The sequence below is a fragment of the Pristis pectinata genome, chromosome 9, assembly GCF_009764475.1.
Source record: "Pristis pectinata isolate sPriPec2 chromosome 9, sPriPec2.1.pri, whole genome shotgun sequence".
Classification (NCBI taxonomy): domain Eukaryota; kingdom Metazoa; phylum Chordata; class Chondrichthyes; order Rhinopristiformes; family Pristidae; genus Pristis; species Pristis pectinata.
In genome coordinates this window covers 6,524,220-6,543,046 of record NC_067413.1, presented here as the reverse complement: position 1 = coordinate 6,543,046, position 18,827 = coordinate 6,524,220, and the positions used below count along the sequence as shown (strand labels likewise).

The 18,827-nt window shown below is 46.5% G+C and overlaps 1 protein-coding gene across 2 annotated transcripts in view; it reads left to right on the top strand.

Annotated features, from left to right (window-relative positions):
* The window catches only part of LOC127574473 (NIPA-like protein 2), an 83,062-nt gene that overhangs the window by 53,151 nt on the left and 11,084 nt on the right, over positions 1-18,827 (top strand). Inside the window, exons 4-8 of one of the 2 annotated variants that reach the window (XM_052023500.1) lie at positions 2,265-2,324; positions 4,990-5,111; positions 12,896-12,992; positions 14,093-14,228; positions 16,207-16,295. In XM_052023500.1, coding sequence (XP_051879460.1) covers positions 2,265-2,324; positions 4,990-5,111; positions 12,896-12,992; positions 14,093-14,228; positions 16,207-16,295 — 504 coding nt within the window. The remainder of the gene's footprint in view (positions 1-2,264; positions 2,325-4,989; positions 5,112-12,895; positions 12,993-14,092; positions 14,229-16,206; positions 16,296-18,827) is intronic. The other variant, XM_052023501.1, reaches the window with a different exon arrangement.

Sequence of the window (18,827 nt, the reverse complement as noted above, 5' to 3'; positions counted from 1 at the left end):
AGAAGCTTATAAAATTATGAGAGGCATAGATAGGGTGGACAGTCAGAATCTTCTTCCCAGGGAGAGGAATGTCAAGTACTAGAGGACATGCATTTAAGGTGAGAGGGGGAAAGTTTAAAGGAGATATGCGGGGCAAGTTTTTTTACACAGAGAGTGGTGGGTGCCTGGAATGTGCTGCTAGGAGTGGTGGTGGAGGCAGATACAATGTTGGCATTTAAGAGGCTGTTAGACAGATCCATGAATATGCAGGGAATAGAGGGATATGGATCATGTACAGGCAGAAGAGATTTAGTTTAATTTGGCATCATGGTCAGCACAGATATGGTGGGTTGAAGAGCCTGTTCCTGTGCTGTACAGTTCTATGATGGAACCTTTGCTTTAATCTGATAAAACAGTATTTGTGTCACTGCAGCACTCCCTCTGTACGGCACTCAAATGTTGGTATAGTTATTTTGTACTGTTTTACACTGACTAGTTCATTAGCAATCAAGTTAACCCAACGTGATCACAGTGAGAAGCTTCAAATAACTCCCTTGTTTCTATGGTTACCCATGATAAAAATCATTACTGCTGCACTGGGTTGGATTGCTGACTAGAATTGTTGATCTGTGTGACCAGTTCCTGAATAAATATTAATGTTCTCACAGCTCTGAGTGTGAAACTGGATTCCAAGCTGCACGAGGAGAGACCAGACCAGGTGTCCAGTCAGAGAGGGGAAGGTTTGTGGGGCATTGAAGGAGGAGAGAGATTTAAGGAGGGTGTTCCAGAGCTTGGGACTGAAGGCAAGGTCATGAATGGTGGATTGATAAAGTTCAGGGCCGCTGAAGGGGGTGGGATGAGGGGAGGGCAAAAGTCTTTCAGGGTTGTAGGGTGGAGGAGGTTGCAGATATGAGTCCATGTATTTGGACCTGTCCATTCTCAGTCTAATTGCTTTGACAGCCACCTCTTTCTGTCTGGGACCCTTCCGTCGTATTCCCTGCTACCTGCAATCTCCCTCCCTCGTCCAGACCTGTTGTTGCTTCCTGTGGATGGGGATTGGGTGGGGGGAGACTGCACAGGGAGGGTGCTACACAGAGGAGGGATGGGAGTTAAATTCTCAGGTTGTGGAGATCTGGGCAATTTTCAGCAATGGACATGAATAAACAGAAAGTTATTCCCAGGTGTTCAACACACAGACAACCTTGGGATGTCCCAGGAGCACAACAGCCTGTAATGTGGTGACACGAGAGACTGTAGGTTGGAACGTGGTACTGGTATTGGTTTATTATTGTCAATTTTATTATTGAAAAGCTTGTCTTACATACCGATCGTACAGATCAATTCATTACACAGTGCAGTTACACTGAGTTAGTACAGAGTGCATTGAGGTAGTACAGGTAAAAACAATAACAGTACAGAGTAAAGTGTCACAGCTACAGAGAAAGTGCAGTGCAATAAAGTGCAAGGTCACATCAAGGTAGATCGTGAGGTCAGAGTCCATCTCATCGTGTAAGGGAACCGTTCAATAGTCTTATCACAGTGGGGTAAGCAACAGACAATCTGCTCAAGGAACTCGTTCATGCCGACCAAGGTGTCCACCTGAGCTTGATCATGTTTAGTGCAAACATCATGGGTCAGAGGACCTGTTCCTGTGCTGTTCTGTTCTGTGTTCTAGGACAGGCAGAGTTTTATTTTAAAATTTCCTGCAAAAGATAATGGGATAAAATTAGTCCTCAGCCATTTAACATCGAACATAGAACAGTACAGCACAGGAACAGGCCCTTCAGCCCACAATGTCTGCACCGAACATGATGCCAAATGAAGCTAAATCTCTTCTGCTGCGCATGATCCATATCTCTCCATTTATGGTAAATGTTCAATGTACCAACAGTGGTGCATCGTATTCTAAAATTTGGCTCTATCGAATCAATCGAGCTGGATTTCAGCAGTGTACAACACGAAGCTGTCAGTATACCACCCATTTACTGCGTGACTAGAGTGTACTTTGGTCTCAGTACCTCTGGCGATCTGGCTGCACCCTAGTGCTCAAGTGTCTGGAGTGGGATTTGAACCCACAGCCCAGGAGGTGGGAGCACTTTTCCCCTGGATGTATACCTCCAGGACGGCCCAAGAAGACCTTTACTGAATCTGGTAAGTTTCCAACGGTGGAAGATAGTGATCGTAGAACCAGTGTCTGCACCAACGAATTGTTGTTCCTTTTGCTTCCTGATGAGACAAGTGTGTGAACCCCGTACTAATACCAAACAATATTATTTTTCGTTTAGCGAGTGCAGCAATTTCGGTGGTATTCCTGAAGGAAAAACTGCGCTCTTCAGATATCTTGGGTAACTCATATTTTCTATAATATTCTGTTTAAGATAAGATACCTTTATTAGTCACATGTACATCGAAATACACAGTGAAATGCACCTTTTGCGTAGAGTGTTCTGGGGGCAGCCCGCAAGTGTCACCACGCTTCCGGCGCCAACATAGCATGCCCACAACTTCCTAACCTGTACGCCTTTGGAATGTGGGAGGAAACCGGAGCACCCGGAGGAAACCCACACAGTCACGGGGAGAACGTATAAACTCCTTACAGACATCAGCCGGAATTGAACCCGGGTCACTGGCGCTGTAAGTAGCATTACGCTACCATGTAGGTTAGCAGAAATATTCCTCATAACGTCTTACAACGTAAGAGGCCATTTGGCCCATTAGGTCCATGCCTGGTCTTGAAGCGATCCCATCAATCCCATTCGCCCACTTACTCCCCTGTAACCCACAAGCTCATCAACTTTCTCCCTTCCCTCCTGTGGATTTGTCTCGAGAACACCAGAAAATAGGAGCAGGAGTAGGCCACCAGGTCCCTGCCCGACCACTTAATATAATCATTGCTGATCTATGGAGGGAAATGGACAGTCGACGTTTCAGGTTTTCAGGTAGCGACCCTGAAGTGTCGACTGTCCATTTCCTTCCACAGATGCTGCCTGACCCTCTTGAGTTCCTCCCGCACCTTTTGTGTGTTGCTCCAGATTCCAGCATCGGCTGTCTCTCGTGTCTCCATGGCTGATCTATGGATTCCTCCTTTCCTGTATTAGTTCCCCATCAACTGTACTAGTTATGTACTAGTTCTCAAATCCTGTACTAGTTCCCCCTCACCCTTAATTCCTCGATCATTCAAACATTTATCTATCTGCACCTTAAACGTATCCAATGATCTGGCCTCAGGGGCAGAGGATTCCAGAGATTCACCACCCTCTGAGACGAGAACTTTCTATGCACCTCAGTTTTAAATGACGGGCCCCTTGTTTTGTCCCTTTGTTCATGACTCTGGAGTCAGTGGCTACCCCAGAGATGCTTTAAGTGAATACGTGTGAGACAATTACCTGTAAAAGCAAGAGAAGCATTTGTCCTGGGTTAATGGTCACGCATCCAGCTCTTGCACAGTAAGATTTGCGAGCAGCCCAGAGATTGGGATTAAATGTGAGCCGATGTTTAATTTGAATTACATTAAAATCAGAGCAGGGAAAACAGCCAATGGGTGTCACTGGCCTACATTGGAGTCTCCTCCCACACTCCACTGTCATTTTGATCATATTCCTCATGGTGGTGAGTTGGATGTTCTAACTTGTCTCTGAGTTGAGGCTGTGATAACTCCCTTTGTTTACTGGTGACTCGTCATGGAGTCACAGAGTCATACAGCACGGAAACAGGCCCTTTGGCTCAACTCCTCTGTGCTGACTAAGAATTCCACTTAAGCTAGTTCCACTTGCTTGTATTTGGCCCATATTCCTCTAAATTTTGCCTATCCATGTACCTGTCCAAGTGTCTTTTAAATGTTCTTAATGTACCTGCCTCAACCACTTCCTCTGGCAGCTCATTCCGTATACGGATCACCCTCTGGGTGAAAATGTTGCCCTTCAGGTTCCCATTAAATCTCGCCCTTTTCACCTTAAACCTATGCCCTTTAGTCCTTGATTCCCCAACCCAGGGAAAAAGAGTGCATTCACCCTGTCTATGCCCCTCATGATTTTATACACCTCTATAGGATCATCCCTCAGTCTCCTACGCTCCAGTGAATACAGTCCCAGCCTGCTCAACCTCTCCCTATAACTCAGTCCCTCAAGTCCTGGCAACATCCTCATAAACCCTCGAGTGTTGTGGTGGAGGTGGTGGCTCTTTCAGTCATGCACGCTTTGGTCGCAAGTTCTCAGGGTTGGATCTTTGCTGCCCAGGAAATCGGGAAGGTTGGGCGAGGAGGGGGGTGTGGAGGTGGCCAGCAAGCACAAGCCCAATTGGACCATGTCTGACGGACAGAAGGGGTCAGTCTGTGCCTTGAAATTGTGGGGGAGGGTGGGAAATGGATTACTACTGCACCTTGAGTCAGGGGTCGGGGTGGGGAGTGTTCTGATTTAAGGAGGGGAGAGAGACAGCAACTGAGGATTGGAGTTTGGGCTGATGATCGGCAATGGGGCAGGGACAGGGGGCTCAGAGTGGAGCTGATGGAAGTCAAGGTCACGCACAAACGACCGAGATTCTGTCTTGACTGATCGGAGATCCCAGACTTGGGAGGATGCGGGGTTGGGGAACTGAAGTGATTTGGGGGTGGGGGGAGTGACTGTGAGGGGTTATTGGGGGCGTGGGTGTACGAAGGACGAAGGACCTGATACAGGTTGCAGTCTGAAAAGAATTGGGAATGCCCAGCAATGGTTCTTTTCTGGAGAACTTGGACTAAGTTCACTCAGAGTGCTGTAACAGCAGCAATGCATGGGGAATGACATCATCGCATGCGAGACTATTGTAGGGATGCGAGGGAGACTCATGACAGAAAGTGACCAGATGTACTTACAGATCGACCCAATACCACCTGAAATGATCGGTGCCGTGTTTCACTCCAGGGGAAGAGAAGCAATTCCCAGTTATGCATTTAACATCGGGCAGTGACGTAATACTGATTGGACTTGGTCCGTTAAATGTGTTAAAGATGCGTTGTGTTTGCTTCCTCTGCAGGGGGATCGCTGGCTGTTCTGGGAACCTACCTTCTAGTGACCTTTGCCATTAGCGGTCAACAGGCAATCACAGCCATTAAGATCCAGAACTACATTGTTAGCTGGGAGTTCTTGGTTTACTTGGTAAGGGATTATGTGAACTACGGTGGGGCACAGACAGTCTATCGCAGACATTGTTCACCTTCTGTTACTGTATGTCTTGTAACCCAATGACTACTGGACACTGTCCCCAGAAAACTGAAGTGATTGGACAAAGGGTGTGACCTTTTATTGTCTCGTGCTAAGAGCTCAGGAGGATCCCAAATTCCAGAGGGGAATTAGCACTTGGTTCCAGTGATTGTCGAGACCAAAGTCAAAGTTGAGTTTATTGTCAGATGCACAAGTACATGTGTGCACAGGTGCAATGAAAAACTTACTTGCAGCAGCATCACAGGCACATAACATCAGATAAGCAGCATTCACAAGAAAAACATAAATTAAACATAAGTTATAGAAACATAGCAACATAGAAAACCTACAGCACAATTCAGGCCCTTCGGCCCACAAAGCTGTGCTGAACATGTCTCTACCTTAGAAATTACTAGGCTTACCCATAGCCCTCTGTTTTTCTAAGCTCCATGTACCTATCCAAAAGTCTCTTAAAAGACCCTATTGTATCCGCCTCCACCACCGTTGCCGACAGCCCATTCCACACACTCCACTCTCTGAGTAAAAAACTTACCCCTGACATCTCCTCTGTACCTACTGCCCAACACCTTAAACCTGTGTCCTCTTGTGGCAACCATTTCAGCCCTGGGAAAAAGCCTCTGACTAGCCACACAATCAATGCCTCTCCTCATCTTATACACCTCTATCAGGTCACCTCTCATCCTCCGTTGCTCCAAGGAGAAAAGGCCGAGTTCCCTCAACCTGTTTTCATAAGGCATGCTCCCCAGTCCAGGCAACATCCTTGTAAATCTCCTCTGCACCCTTTCTATGGCTTCCACGTCCTTCCTGTAGTGAGGCGACTAGAACTGAGCACAGTACTCCAAGTGGGGTCTGACCAGGGACCTGTATAGCTGAAACATTACCTCTCGGCTCCTAAATTCAATTCCACGATTGATGAAGGACTGCATGCTTTCTTAACCACAGAGTCAACCTGTGCAGCTGCTTTGAACGTCCTATGGACTGGGACCCCAAGATCCCTCTCATCCTCCACACTGCCAAGAGTCTTACCATTAATACTATATTCTGCCATCATATTTGACCTACCAAATTGAACCACTTCACACTTATCTGGGTTGAACTCCATCTGCCGCTTCTCAGCCCAGTTTTGCATCCTATCTATGTCCCGCTGTAACCTCTGACAGCCCTCCACACTATCCACAACACTTCCAACCTTTGTGTCATCAGCAAACTTACTAACCCATCCCTCCACTTCCTCATCCAGGTCATTTACAAAAATTACGAAGAGTATGGGTCCCAAAACAGGTCCCTGAGGCACACCTCCATGCAGAATATGACCCATCAACAACCACTCTTTGCCTTCTGTGGGCCAGCCAGTTCTGGATCCACAAAGCAATGTCCCCTTGGATCCCATGTCTCCTTACTTTCTCAATAAGCCTTGCAATGGGGTAGCTTATCAAATGCCTTGATGAAATCCGTATACACTACATCTACTGCTCTTTCTTCATCAACGTGTTTAGTCACATCCTCAAAAAATTCAATCAGGCTCATAAGGCAGGACCTGCCCTTGACAAAGCCATGCTGACTATTTCTAATCATATTATACCTCTCCAAATGTTCATAAATCCTGCCTCTCAGGATCTTCTCCATCACCTTACCAACCACTGAAGTCAGACTCACTGGTCTATAATTTCCTGGGCTATCTCTATGCCCTTTCTTGAATAAAGGAACAACATCTGCAACCCTCCAATCCTCCAGAACCTCTCCCGTCGCCATTGATGATGCAAAGATCTTCATCAGAGGCTCAGCAATCTCCTCCCTCGCCTCCCACAGCAGCCTGGGGTACATCTCATCCGGTCCCGGCGACTTATCCAACTTGATGCTTTCCAAAAGCTCCAGCATGTCCTCTTAACATCTACACACTCAAACTTTTCAGTCTGCTGCAAGTCCTCACTACAATCACCAAGATCCTTTTCCATAGGGAATACTGAAGTAAAGTATTCATTAAGTACCATCATGCACAATTTTTACACGAAAGAACACAATTAAAAACAAGATTAAGTCCATTTTAGTTCAAAGTGATCTCAAAGTGGTCATAGTGTTGCTATACTGAGGTAGTGATTAGGGTTGTGTCAGTTGGTTCAGGAACTGAATAGTTGAAGGGAAGTAGCTGTTCTTGAACCTGGTGGTGTGGGACACCAGGTTCCTGTACCTCCTGCCTGATGGTAGCTGCGAGAAGATGGCATGGCCTGGTTGTTGGGAAGGGATGTGCCAGTAAAATCATGAGGGGCATAGCTAGGGTAGACAGAATCTTTCTCCCAGGGTAGAAATGTCAAATACTAGAGGACATGCATTTAAAGTGAGAGGGGGAGAGTTTAAAGATGTGTAGGGCAAGTTTTTTTACACAGAGGGGTGGGTGCCTGGAACGGGCTGCCAGGGATGGTGGTGGAAGCAGATACAACAGTGGTGTTCAAGAGGCTTTTAAATAGGCGCATGAATATGCAGGGAGTGGTGGGGATATGGATTGTGTGCAGGCAAATGGGATTAGTGTAATCTTGATTCATGGTCAGCACAGACATTGTGGGCTGAAAGGCCTGTTCCTGTACTGTACTGTTCTATCGAGTCATACAGCAGGGAAACAGGCCCTTCGGCCCAACTCGTCTATGCTGACCGAGGTGCCATTCTCAGCTAGTCCCATTTGCCTGCGTTTGGTCCATATCCCATGATGTTATTGGGGAGATCTCACCACTCTCTGCAGCTTCTTACGTTCCTGCGCATTTGAGCTGCCGTCCCAGACCGTGATTCAACCAGTCAGGATACTTTCAACAGTACATCTTTGTCTTTATATCTTTATTATTCACATGTACGTCGAAACACACAGTGAAATGCATCTTTTTGCGTGGAGTGCTCTGGGGGCAGCCCGCAAGTGTTGCCATGCTTCCGGCGCCTACGTAGCATGCCCACAACTTCCTAACCCGTACATCTTTGCAAAAGAAAGGTGGGAGGAAACCGGAGCACCCAGAGGAAACCCACGCAGTCACAAGGAGAACGTACAAACTCCTTACAGACAGCGGCCGGAATTGAACCCGGGTCACTGGCGCTGTAATGGCGTTACGCTAACCTATCTGTAGAAGTTTGTTAGAGTGTTCGGTGACAAGCCGAGCCCCCCCTAACCTTCTAAGGAAGTAAAGACTCTGGTGCACCTTCCTTGTGATTGCATCTGTGTGCTGGGCCCAGGACAGGTCGTCCGATATGTTAACGCCCTGGTGATGCTTGAAAGGATGTTGGAAGCAGGTTCAGCTGCAACTTCCAAAAATAAATTTGATTTCTATTTGAAAAGGAGAAATTGAGAAAGGGAGGAAGAGCAAGTGGATATATTTTGAGGATAGAATGTCCCTTGCTGAAGCTGGCGCAGGAGGCCGGCACATTGGCTCAGCGGTTAGCACTGCTGCCCCTCAGCTCCAGTGACACAGGTTCATTCTTGACCTCAGACGCTCTCTGAACGTGTGGACTTTTCATGTTCTCCCCGGTGACCGCACGGGTTTCCTTCAGGGTGCTCCAGTTTCCTCCCACAGGACGTGCTACAACAGACGGTCTGCTGGAGGAACTTGGCGGTCGAACAGCATCTGCGGAGGGAAAGGAATGGGCAACAGAAACCCTGCATCAGGAGGGTTAGGTGGCCCAGTACAGGTAGGGGGCGGGAGAATTGGGTGGGGTGAGGTTGCAGGGAAATATGTGGAGGAGTAGGATGAATGGGAATGCCAGCATTGCCTCGACGGGCCAAATGGTCTCCTTCCATGTCGTAAGGAAATGCGAGAGTATATGAGTATGAGAGGTGATCTTATTGATCCTGAAGGCGACTGAGAGGACGTTCCCCCTTGTGGGGTGTCTAGAGCTAGAGGCATAGTTTCCGAATAGGGATTACCCATGAGGAGGAGTTTCTTCCCTGAGGTCCTTGAATCCCTGGAGTTCTCCACTTTAGAGGGCTGTGGCCGCCGAATCATTGAGCAGGTTTAAGGTGGCGACTTAAGGGTTGAAAGCTATAGGCAGGAGAGAGATCAGCTATGATCTCATTGGACAGTGGGGATGGCTCAAGGGGCCATATAAACTACTGCTGCCCCTCCCTATCAATTATGTTCTCAAGAGGCTGAGATGTCTGTTTTACCTCAATACCCCTAACCAACCAATATTAAGGATGTGATTGGGGTGCAGAGGAGATTCACCAGGATGTTGCCTGGATTGGAGGACTTTAGTTATGGGGAGAGATCGGAAGTCTAGGCTTGTTTTCCCTGGCGTGAAGGAGGCTGAGGGCTGACCCGATGGCATTATGCAGGGACATAGAACATCGGGTGAATGCAGGCAGCGTTTTTCCCAGGAAAAGGGAACCAAAAACTAGAGGGCATAGGTTTAAGGTGAGAGGGGAAAGATTTAAAGGGGACCTGAGGGGCAACTTCTTCAAACAGAGGGTGGTGGGTTTATGGACTGAGCTGCCAGAGGAAGTGGTTGAGGCAGGTACAATAATGATATTTAAAAGATATTTGGATAAATACATGGACAGGAAAAGTTTAGAGGGATATGGGTCCAACATGAGTAAATGGGACTAGCTGAGGTGGGCACCATGGTCTGCATGGACAAGTTGGGCCGAAGGGCCTATTTCCGTGCTGTATTACTCTATGACTCGATGGAACAGTACAACATTGATGCAACATTGTGGGCCGAAGGGCCTGTCCTGTGCTGTACTATTCAATGTTCCAATAGTACAACACAAAAACAGGCCCATCAGCCCACAATGTCTGAGCCAACCATGAATCCAAATTAAATTAATCCCATTTGCCTGCACATGATCCATATCCCTCCATTTCCTGCATAGTCATGTGTCTGTCTAAAAGCCTCTTGAACACCACTATTGTATCTTTTTCCCCCGGCAGCCTGTTCCAGGCACCCACCACTCTGTATAAAACAAAACTTGCCTCACACATCTCCTTTAAACTTTCCCCCTCTCACCTTAAATGTATGCCCTCTAGTATTAGACCTTTCTACCCTGGGAAAAATATTCTGACTGTCTACCCTATCTATGCCTCTCATAATTCTATAAACTTCTGTCAGGTCTCCCCTCAGCCTCTGACACTCCAGAGAAAACAACCCAAGTTTCTTCAACCTCCCCTTATTGCAAAGGTTATGAGAGGCATAGAGAGGATAGATGATCAAAACCTTTTTCCTGTTGCAGTGGTATTGTTTGTAGGGATATACCCAAAGAGGCTGTAGTTTTAAGGTGAGAGGAAGGTGTTTTAAAGAGGACCTGAGGGGGAAGGTTTTTAGCACAGAGAGTGGCTGATATCTGGAACTCGCTGCCAGAGGTGGTGGAGGAAGCGGGCACAGTCATTACATTTAAGAGGCGTTTAGGCAGGCACTTTGGCAAGGCACAGAAGGATACAGTCCTAATGCAGGCAAATGGGATTAGTATAGATGGTCAAAAGGTTCAGCATGGAGATGGGAGCTGAAGGGTCTGTTTCTGTGCTGTATGACTCCGTGACTGTGATCAATCCCAGTTTTGACTTTCAGTAGACCCCCAGCTTTTTGGCGGGAGTAGATTTCCACTCCCCTTTGTGCTTTATGAACAAATTGCTTGGTAGTGTAGCAGTTGGCGTAATGCTATTACAGCACCAGCGACCTGGGTTCAATTCCGGCCGCTGTCTGTAAGGAGTTTGTACGTTCTCCCCGTGTCTGCGTGAGTTTCTGGCCTTAATGCCCACATATCACAAGTGAATAGTTTAGATAACTAATTGTAATGAGGAAGCTAATGCACATTAAGTGGCTTGTTCTGATTGGTCTCCCTGACCACCCAGCTTTCTTCTAATGTTTAACAATGATCAGGATCAGAATCAGATTTATTATCACTGACGCACATGATGTGAAATGTGTTGTTTTGTGGCAGCAATACAATGCAAAGACATAAAAGTTATACATATTGTAAAAGTAAATATGGTGTATCCCTGCAAACAATACCACTACAACTGGAAAAGGATGTTGATCATCTACCCTCTCTACACCTCTCATAACCTTTGCAATAAGGAGAGGTTGAACAAACTTGGATTGTTTTCTCTGGAGCATCGGAGGCTGAGGGGAGACCTGTTAGAAGTTTATAAAATTATGAGGGGCATAGATAGGGTAGACAGTCAGAATCTTTTCCCAGGGTAAAAAATGGCGTAATGGTGTGTTGGCCTTCATTAATCAGGGTATTGAGTTCAAGAGCCATGAGGTAATGTTGCAGCTCTATAGAACTCTGGTCAGACCACACTTGGAGTATTGAGTTCAGTTCTGGTCGCCTCATTATAGGAAGGATGTGGAAGCTTTAGAGAGGGTGCAGAGGAGATTTACCGGGGTGTTGCCTGGATTGGAGAGCATGTCTTATGAGGATAGTTTGAACAAGTTAAGGCTTTTCTGTTTGGAGAGAAGGAGGATGAGAGGTGACTTGATAGAGGTGTACAAGATGATAAGAGGCATAGATCGAGTGGACAGTCAGAGACTTTTTCCCAGGGCGACAATGGCTAACATGAAAGGACGTAATTTTAAGGTGATTGGAGGAAGGTATAAGGGGGATGTCAGAGGTAAGTTTTTTATACAGAGAGTGATGGGTGCGTAGAATGCACTGCCGGCAGAGGTTGTGGGGGCAGATACATTAGGGACATTTAAGAGACTCTTAGATAGACACATGAATGATAGAGAAATGGGGGGCTATGTGGGAAGGAAGGGATAGATAGATCTTAGAGCAGGATAAAGTGTCGGCACAACATTGTGGGCTGAAGGGCCTGTACTGTGCTGTGCTGTTATGTTCTATGTAAATCGTGCAAAAAAAAGGAAAAAGGAATAATGAGGTAGTGTTCATGGATTCACATAAGGGTCTTCAACCTGAGATGTTAACTGGTTTCTCTTCCCTCAGATGCTTGACTGTCTGTGTTCTTCCAGCATTCATGGTTTTGCTCCTCCAATGGTTACTCACTTTCAGAGACCGCCTCACCCACATAATTTCAAAGTCACCTCAGGCTGCATCTGGAGAATTGCATTAACTTCTGGTCGCCCCATTACAGGAAGGATGTGGAGGCTCTGGAGAGGGTGCAGGAGAGGTTCACCAGGATGCTGCCTGGATTAGAGGGCATGTGCTATGAGGAGAGGTTGGACAAACTTGGGTTATTTTCTCTGGAGCGGCAGAGGCTGAGGGGAGACCTGATAGAAGTTTATGAAATTAGGAGAGGCCTAGATAGAGTAGACAGCTGGTATCTTTCTCCCAGGGTCGAAATGTCTACTACTAGAGGGCATGCATTTAAGGTGAGCGGGGGAAAGTTCAAAGGAGATGTGTGGGGCAAGTTTTTTTACACAGCGAGTGGTGGGTGCCTGGGATGCGCTGCCAGGGGTGGTGGTGGAGGCAGATACGATAGCGTTTAAGAGGCTCTTAGATAGGTGCATGAATGTGCAGAGGATGGAGGGATATGGGCCGTGTGCAGGTGGAAGGGATTAGTGTAATTAGGCATCATTAGCTTAATTACTCCGGCGCAACATGGTGGGCTGAAGGGCCTGTTGCTGTGCTGCAGTGTTCTATGTTCTGTGTTCTATGCAGGCTCAGGCCCAGTTTCAAACCCCAAAATATGTTTCTGGATAATTTTCTTTAATGAAGGGAATACCTTGGGTGGAGCTACACGTGCACAGCACCATGACCATGCTGTTTTCTTTCTGCTTTCTTGCAGACATTGGAGTTTCTGTTGTTCAGCGTTTTGCTGTATCTCAATAAGAGAAGACATCTGAACCACATTGTAATCTTACTGCTGATGTCCTCGTTACTGGGTAAGAGCTGAGTCAAATCTTCACAGCTTCCCCCTGAACAATCTCTCCGTGCTTTTCTAGGATTGAGGTTATCCCTGTTTCCCTCCCACACTCGGGTCATGGTAGACTGTCCCAGAGGAAGGGACACAGGGAGAATGTGCAAACTCCACACACACAGTACCAGGGGTCAGGATCGAACCCGTGTTCCTGGATTCTACCTCGAATTATATTTCCCTCAACTTGTATTAATGTCATCATGTTTATTTTGTTGTGTAAGTCATGAGGACTTTATGTTAATTTATTTTGGTATTGGTATTGGTTTATTACTGTCACTCGTACAAGTGAAAGACTTGTCTTGCAAACCGATCATACAGGTCAATTCATTAGTGCAGTTACATTGAGTTAGTACAGAGTGCATTGAGGTAATACAGGTAAAAACAATAACAGTACAGAGTAAAGTGTCACAGCTACAGAGAAAGTGCAGTGCAATAAGGTGCAAGGTCACAACAAGGTAGATCGTGAGGTCAGAGTCCATCTCATCATATAAGGGAACCGTTCAATAGTCTTATTACAGAGGGGCAGAAGCTGTCCTTAAATCTGGTGGTACGTGCCCTCAGGCTCCTGTATCTTCTACCCGATGGAAGAGGAGAGAAGAGAGAATGACCCGGGTGGGTGGGGTCTTTGATTATGCTGGCTGCTTTGCCAAGGCAGCGAGAGGTAAAGACAGAGTCCAGGGAGGGGAGGCTGGTGTCTGTGACGCACTGGGCTGTGTCCACAACTCTCTGCAGTTTCTTGCGGTCTCAGGCAGAGCAGTTGCCATACCAAGCCGTGGTGCGTCCAGATAGGATGCTTTCTATGGTGCATCGATAAAAGTTGGTGAGTGTCTTATATTTGTCATATCTGTAATGTACTGAGCTGCTGCTCAAAAAGCTCATTTTCATGGCATTTATACCCTGGGTACGTAGGTACAGGGCAATCAACTTGAACCTGAACTTCATATTAAGTTTTATCTGTGAGGCACCAGCACTACCTGCTGTGCCCCACCCAAGCCTGCCCAATGCCTTTGTGTTGTTTAGTTTTACTGCTTCTCATCCAATAACCCGTCTGGTTGTGCGTTCCAGCCTCGCTGACGGTGATCTCTGTGAAGGCAGTGGCAGGCATGGTGACCACATCCATCGAAGGCCAGCTTCAGCTCCAGTACCCCATCTTCTACCTGATGATTGTCATCATGATCGTGTCCTGCATTTTCCAAGTACAGTAAGTCTCGTTGGAAAACGTGTCGGACAGGGTGGCCTAATCCGAGCCTTTCAATCCAACCTGCCTCTCGGCCTCTGTCAATGTGTGACTGTTTTAGCATTGGTTTGTGTTCCGCAGTGAGGGAGATGGTGCAATGTTGCCGTACGGTCCAATTGCTGTACGGACAGAGTAGATGTGGCTAAGTTGTTTCCCTTGGTGAGTGAGTCCAGGACTAGAGGGTATAGTCTTAGAATTAGAGGGTACCTATTTAGATCAGAAATGAGGAGAAATTCCTTTAGCCAGAGGGTTGTGGATTTATGGAATTCGTTGCCACATACAGCTGTGGAGGCCCGATCATTGGTGGTGTTTAAGGCAGAGATTGATAGGTATCTAATTAGTCAGGGTATCAAGGGATATGGGGAAAAGGCCGGGAATTGGGGCTAGATGGGAGAATAGTTTAGCTCATGGTGAGGTAGCGGAGCAGACTCGATGGGCCGAATGCTCCTTCGTCTCGTGACCTTGTGAATTGCAAGAAATCAGGATCGCAAACTACTTACAGATTTTTGCATCTGTGACCAAGTTGTTTATGTGTTTTGGTTTTTACCATATGGTAAAATGGAGATAAGACGATGAGAAAGAGAAGCAGGAGTAGGCCCTTCGGCCCTTCGAACCTATTCATTCAGGACGTTGATCCTGTGCCACCTCCACTTTCCTACCCGATCTCCACATCCTCTGATTCCCTGAGTAAAACAAAATCCATCCATTCCGGTCTTATGGGCTGAAGGGCCTGTTCCGTGCTGTATTTTCCTATGTTCTGTGTTCTGGGTATATTGTGACTGGTCCTTCTCTGACCTTTGGGAAGACGGGCAGGGCAATGGCAGATGGAATTTAATCCTGATAAATGTGAGGTGGTGCATTTTCAGAGGACTAATAAGGATAAGACATGTGCACTGAATGGTGGGACCCTAAGAAGTACTGAAGAACAGAGGGACCTCAGGGTGTACAAGTCCAGGGATCCCTGAAGGTGGCAGAACAGGGATAATGCGGTGAAGATGTACAGGATACTAACCTTCAGTAGCCAGGGTACAGAACAGAGCAGAGTAGTTATGGTATAACTTTACAAAACGTTTGGTTAGGTCACAGCTGGAGCACTGTGTACATGTCTGGACACCACACAACAAGAAGGTCTTGATTGCACTGGAGAGCGTGCAGAGGAGATTTGCCAGGATGTCAAAGTCGAGTTTATTGTCACGTGCACAAGTCCATGTGTGCATAGGTGCAATGAAAAACCTACTTGCAGCAGCATCACAGGCACAGAGCATCATAGAAGCAGTATTGACAAGAAAAACATAAATTATACTCAATTTTTACAAGAAAGAACACGATTAGAACAAAAAAAGTCCATTTTAGATGTTGCCTGGGACATGAGAAGAGACTGGACAGGCTGAGTTTGTTTTGCTTGGAGCGGAGGAGAACGAGGGGGAACCTGATAGAGGTGTACAAAATTATGAGGGGCATAGACCAGGTAGGCGGTGGGAAACTTTTCCCCTTAATAGAGGTATCAAAAACTAGAGGATCAAGGTTTAGGGTAAGAGGGGATCTGAGGAAGAACTTTTTCACCCAGAGGATGGTTGGAATCTGGAACTCACTGAGTGAGATGGTGGTGGAGGCAGAGACCCTCACAAACTTTAAGACGTATCTGGGCAAAGTATAGAAGGCCACGGACCAAGTGCTGGTAAATGAGTTTAGTGTCGATGGGTACTTGATGTTTGGCATGGATATAATGGGCTGAAGGCTGTTTTTTTGGCGTATGACTCCAGGAAATTCTTCCTCATCTCTTTCCTACGTGACTGACCCCATTATCCTGAAACACTGTCAGTGCCGGACTTCCTTCCTTCATTGGGGTGTGAAGCTCTGAAATGAAACTCTCCAGGTCACCAAATCTGTGAGCAAATTCTGGTTCTTTCTGCTTAACTAGAACAATGGTGTTTCCTCGTAGGTTTCTGAACCAAGCCATGCGCCTCTACAATGCAACGGAAGTGGTACCAATCAACTTTGTTTTCTTTACGACCAGTGCCATAATTGCAGGTAGGATCCCGCATTTGTCTATCTTCCTGCTGATAAATCGACTACCATCTGGAAGGGGGTTGTAGGACTTCCATTTACCCTCTGCGCCCTCTCTGCTCTGTACTAATCAGTTGTAACTCAAGTGGCTTTGTTCACCAATTTGTTTGAGCATATGCAAGGGAGCCGCTCAGATACAGAAATCCAGGAGGGACTTGAAAATCACAATCCATACAGTGATTATTATACTCTTGCGTGTGGCCTGTCTCATTAAATTCTAAGGTTGCATATCATGGACGAGCATTTTCTTGACCAATATACAAACAGTTAGCTATTACTTCTTGGCCAATCGAAGGTGAGATTTCTTACTCTGGTCAGTATCCAATCATAACAGATTGTCGTTCAATCGACCAACACCACGTCCCTCCAAAGGTCAGTTGTACATTAGTGGCCATATTCCTGGCCATTGTGTTCAGAAGCCTAACATTTCTCCCTGAACTCCCTGCATTCCCCAGAGGTTAATTGTTTTAGGAACAGCCTGTGGTCCTTCTAATGTCTTTTATGTCCTATAACTATTCCATATCCTACCACATCTGGAGCCAACAGTTCAATTAAGTCTTTCTTATATGTCCCCAACTATGTTGTCGTATGTGACAGTGAAGGGATGTTATCTTCGAGAGAATGTTCCAGTCGGTTGATTATTGTTACTGGTACTGCCAAACCTACTAATTTAGTTACGGAAACCAGGTCTGACTTGTTCAATAGGACAAGGAGCATTTATTCTGCCACAACATACCAGCTATGTCTTTGTTTTCTTGTGAGGGTGAATAAGAGAGTGGGATTGCATTAAATTGAAAGATTTCTTTCCACTTTATTAAGCAAGGGATTTGGCCTTTCCGCTCTATCTTGTCCATGAAATAGCTTCTTTTAGATGGGAGCATCGCTGGCAAGACCAGAATGTATTGCCCATCCCTCACTGCCTTTGAGATGTTGGTAGTGAGTCACCTTGAACCACTGCAGTCCAGGTGGTGAAGTCAAAGTTGAGTTTATTGTCAGATGCAGAAGTCCATGTGTGCACGGGTGCAATGAAAAACTTACTTGCAGCAGCATCACAGGCACATAGCATTAGATACACAACATTTACAAGAAAAACACAGATTATACAAAACTATACAAGAAAGAACACAATTAAAAAATAAAAGTCTATTATAGTGCAAAGTGGTCCTAGTGTTGCCACACTGAGGCAGTGATTACGGTTGTGCCGTCTGGTTCAAGAACCGAATGGTTGAAGGGAAGTAGCTGTTCCTGAACCTGGTGGTGCGGGACTTCAGGCTTCTGTCTCTCCTGCCCGACGGGAGCTGTGAGAAGGGCTGTTGGGGAGGGAGTTCCAGGATTTGGACCTGTGAATGGACGGGTTTGTGAAGTTTGTGAATGGGCAGGTCCTGGTACTGTACTGCTGTCCTGGTAACACATCATTACATTCCAACCCTGCTGTATAGACATCGAGTTAGTTCCATACTTTATGGGTGTGCCCTGGGTACTACATAGGAATCAAGGGAGGCCATTCAGCCCTAAACCTACTGATCCACATTCACTTGCCTCAGTTCCACAATGCAGAACACTTTTCCCTAACAAAAATCTATCAATAGGAGCAACAAGCAATCTGCTGGAGGAGCATAGAACAGTACAGCACAGTACGGGCCCTTTGGCCCACAATGTTGTGCCAACCTATATAAACCTACCCCACGATCAATCTAACCCTTCCCTCCTACATAACCCTCCATTTTTCTTACATCCATGTGCCTATCCAAGTGCCTGTACAATGTCCCTATTGTATCAGGCTCTACCACCACCCCCAGCAGTGTGTTCCAGGCACCCACCACTCTCTGTGTAAAGAACCTACCTCTGACATCTCCCCTAAACTTTTCCTCCATTCACCTTAAACGGGTGTCCTCTGGTATTGGCCAGTGCTGCCCTGGGGAAAAGGTGCTGGCTGTCCACTCTATCTATGCCCCTCATAATCTTATACACCTCTATCAAGTCACCTCTGCAAAGAGAAAAGCCCTCGCTCGCTCAACCTTTCCTCATAAAACATGCTCTCTAATCCGGGCAGCATCCTGGTAAATCTCCTCTGCACCCTCTCTAAAGCTTCCCCATCCTTCCTATAATGGGGTGACCAGAACTGAACACAATACTCCAAATGTGGTCTAACCAGAGTTCTATAGAGCTGCAACATTACCTCGTGGCTCTTGAGCTCAATCCCCCAACTAATGAAGGCCAACACACCATACGCCTTCTTAACCACCCTATCAACCTGCACGGCAACCGCAGGAATTCAGCATCTGTGAGGTAAAAGGAATTGATGTTTCTGATGCAGGGTTTCGACCTGAAGCACTGACAATTCCTTTTCCCCCGCTGATGCTGCTCGACCCGCTGAGGTCCTCCAGCAGATTGTTTGTTGCTCCAGGTTCCAGCATCTGCAGTCTCTTGTGCTATCTATCTATCAATAGGAAATTCTGGAAGTCCTCAGTAGGACAATCTGTCTCTGTGGAGAGT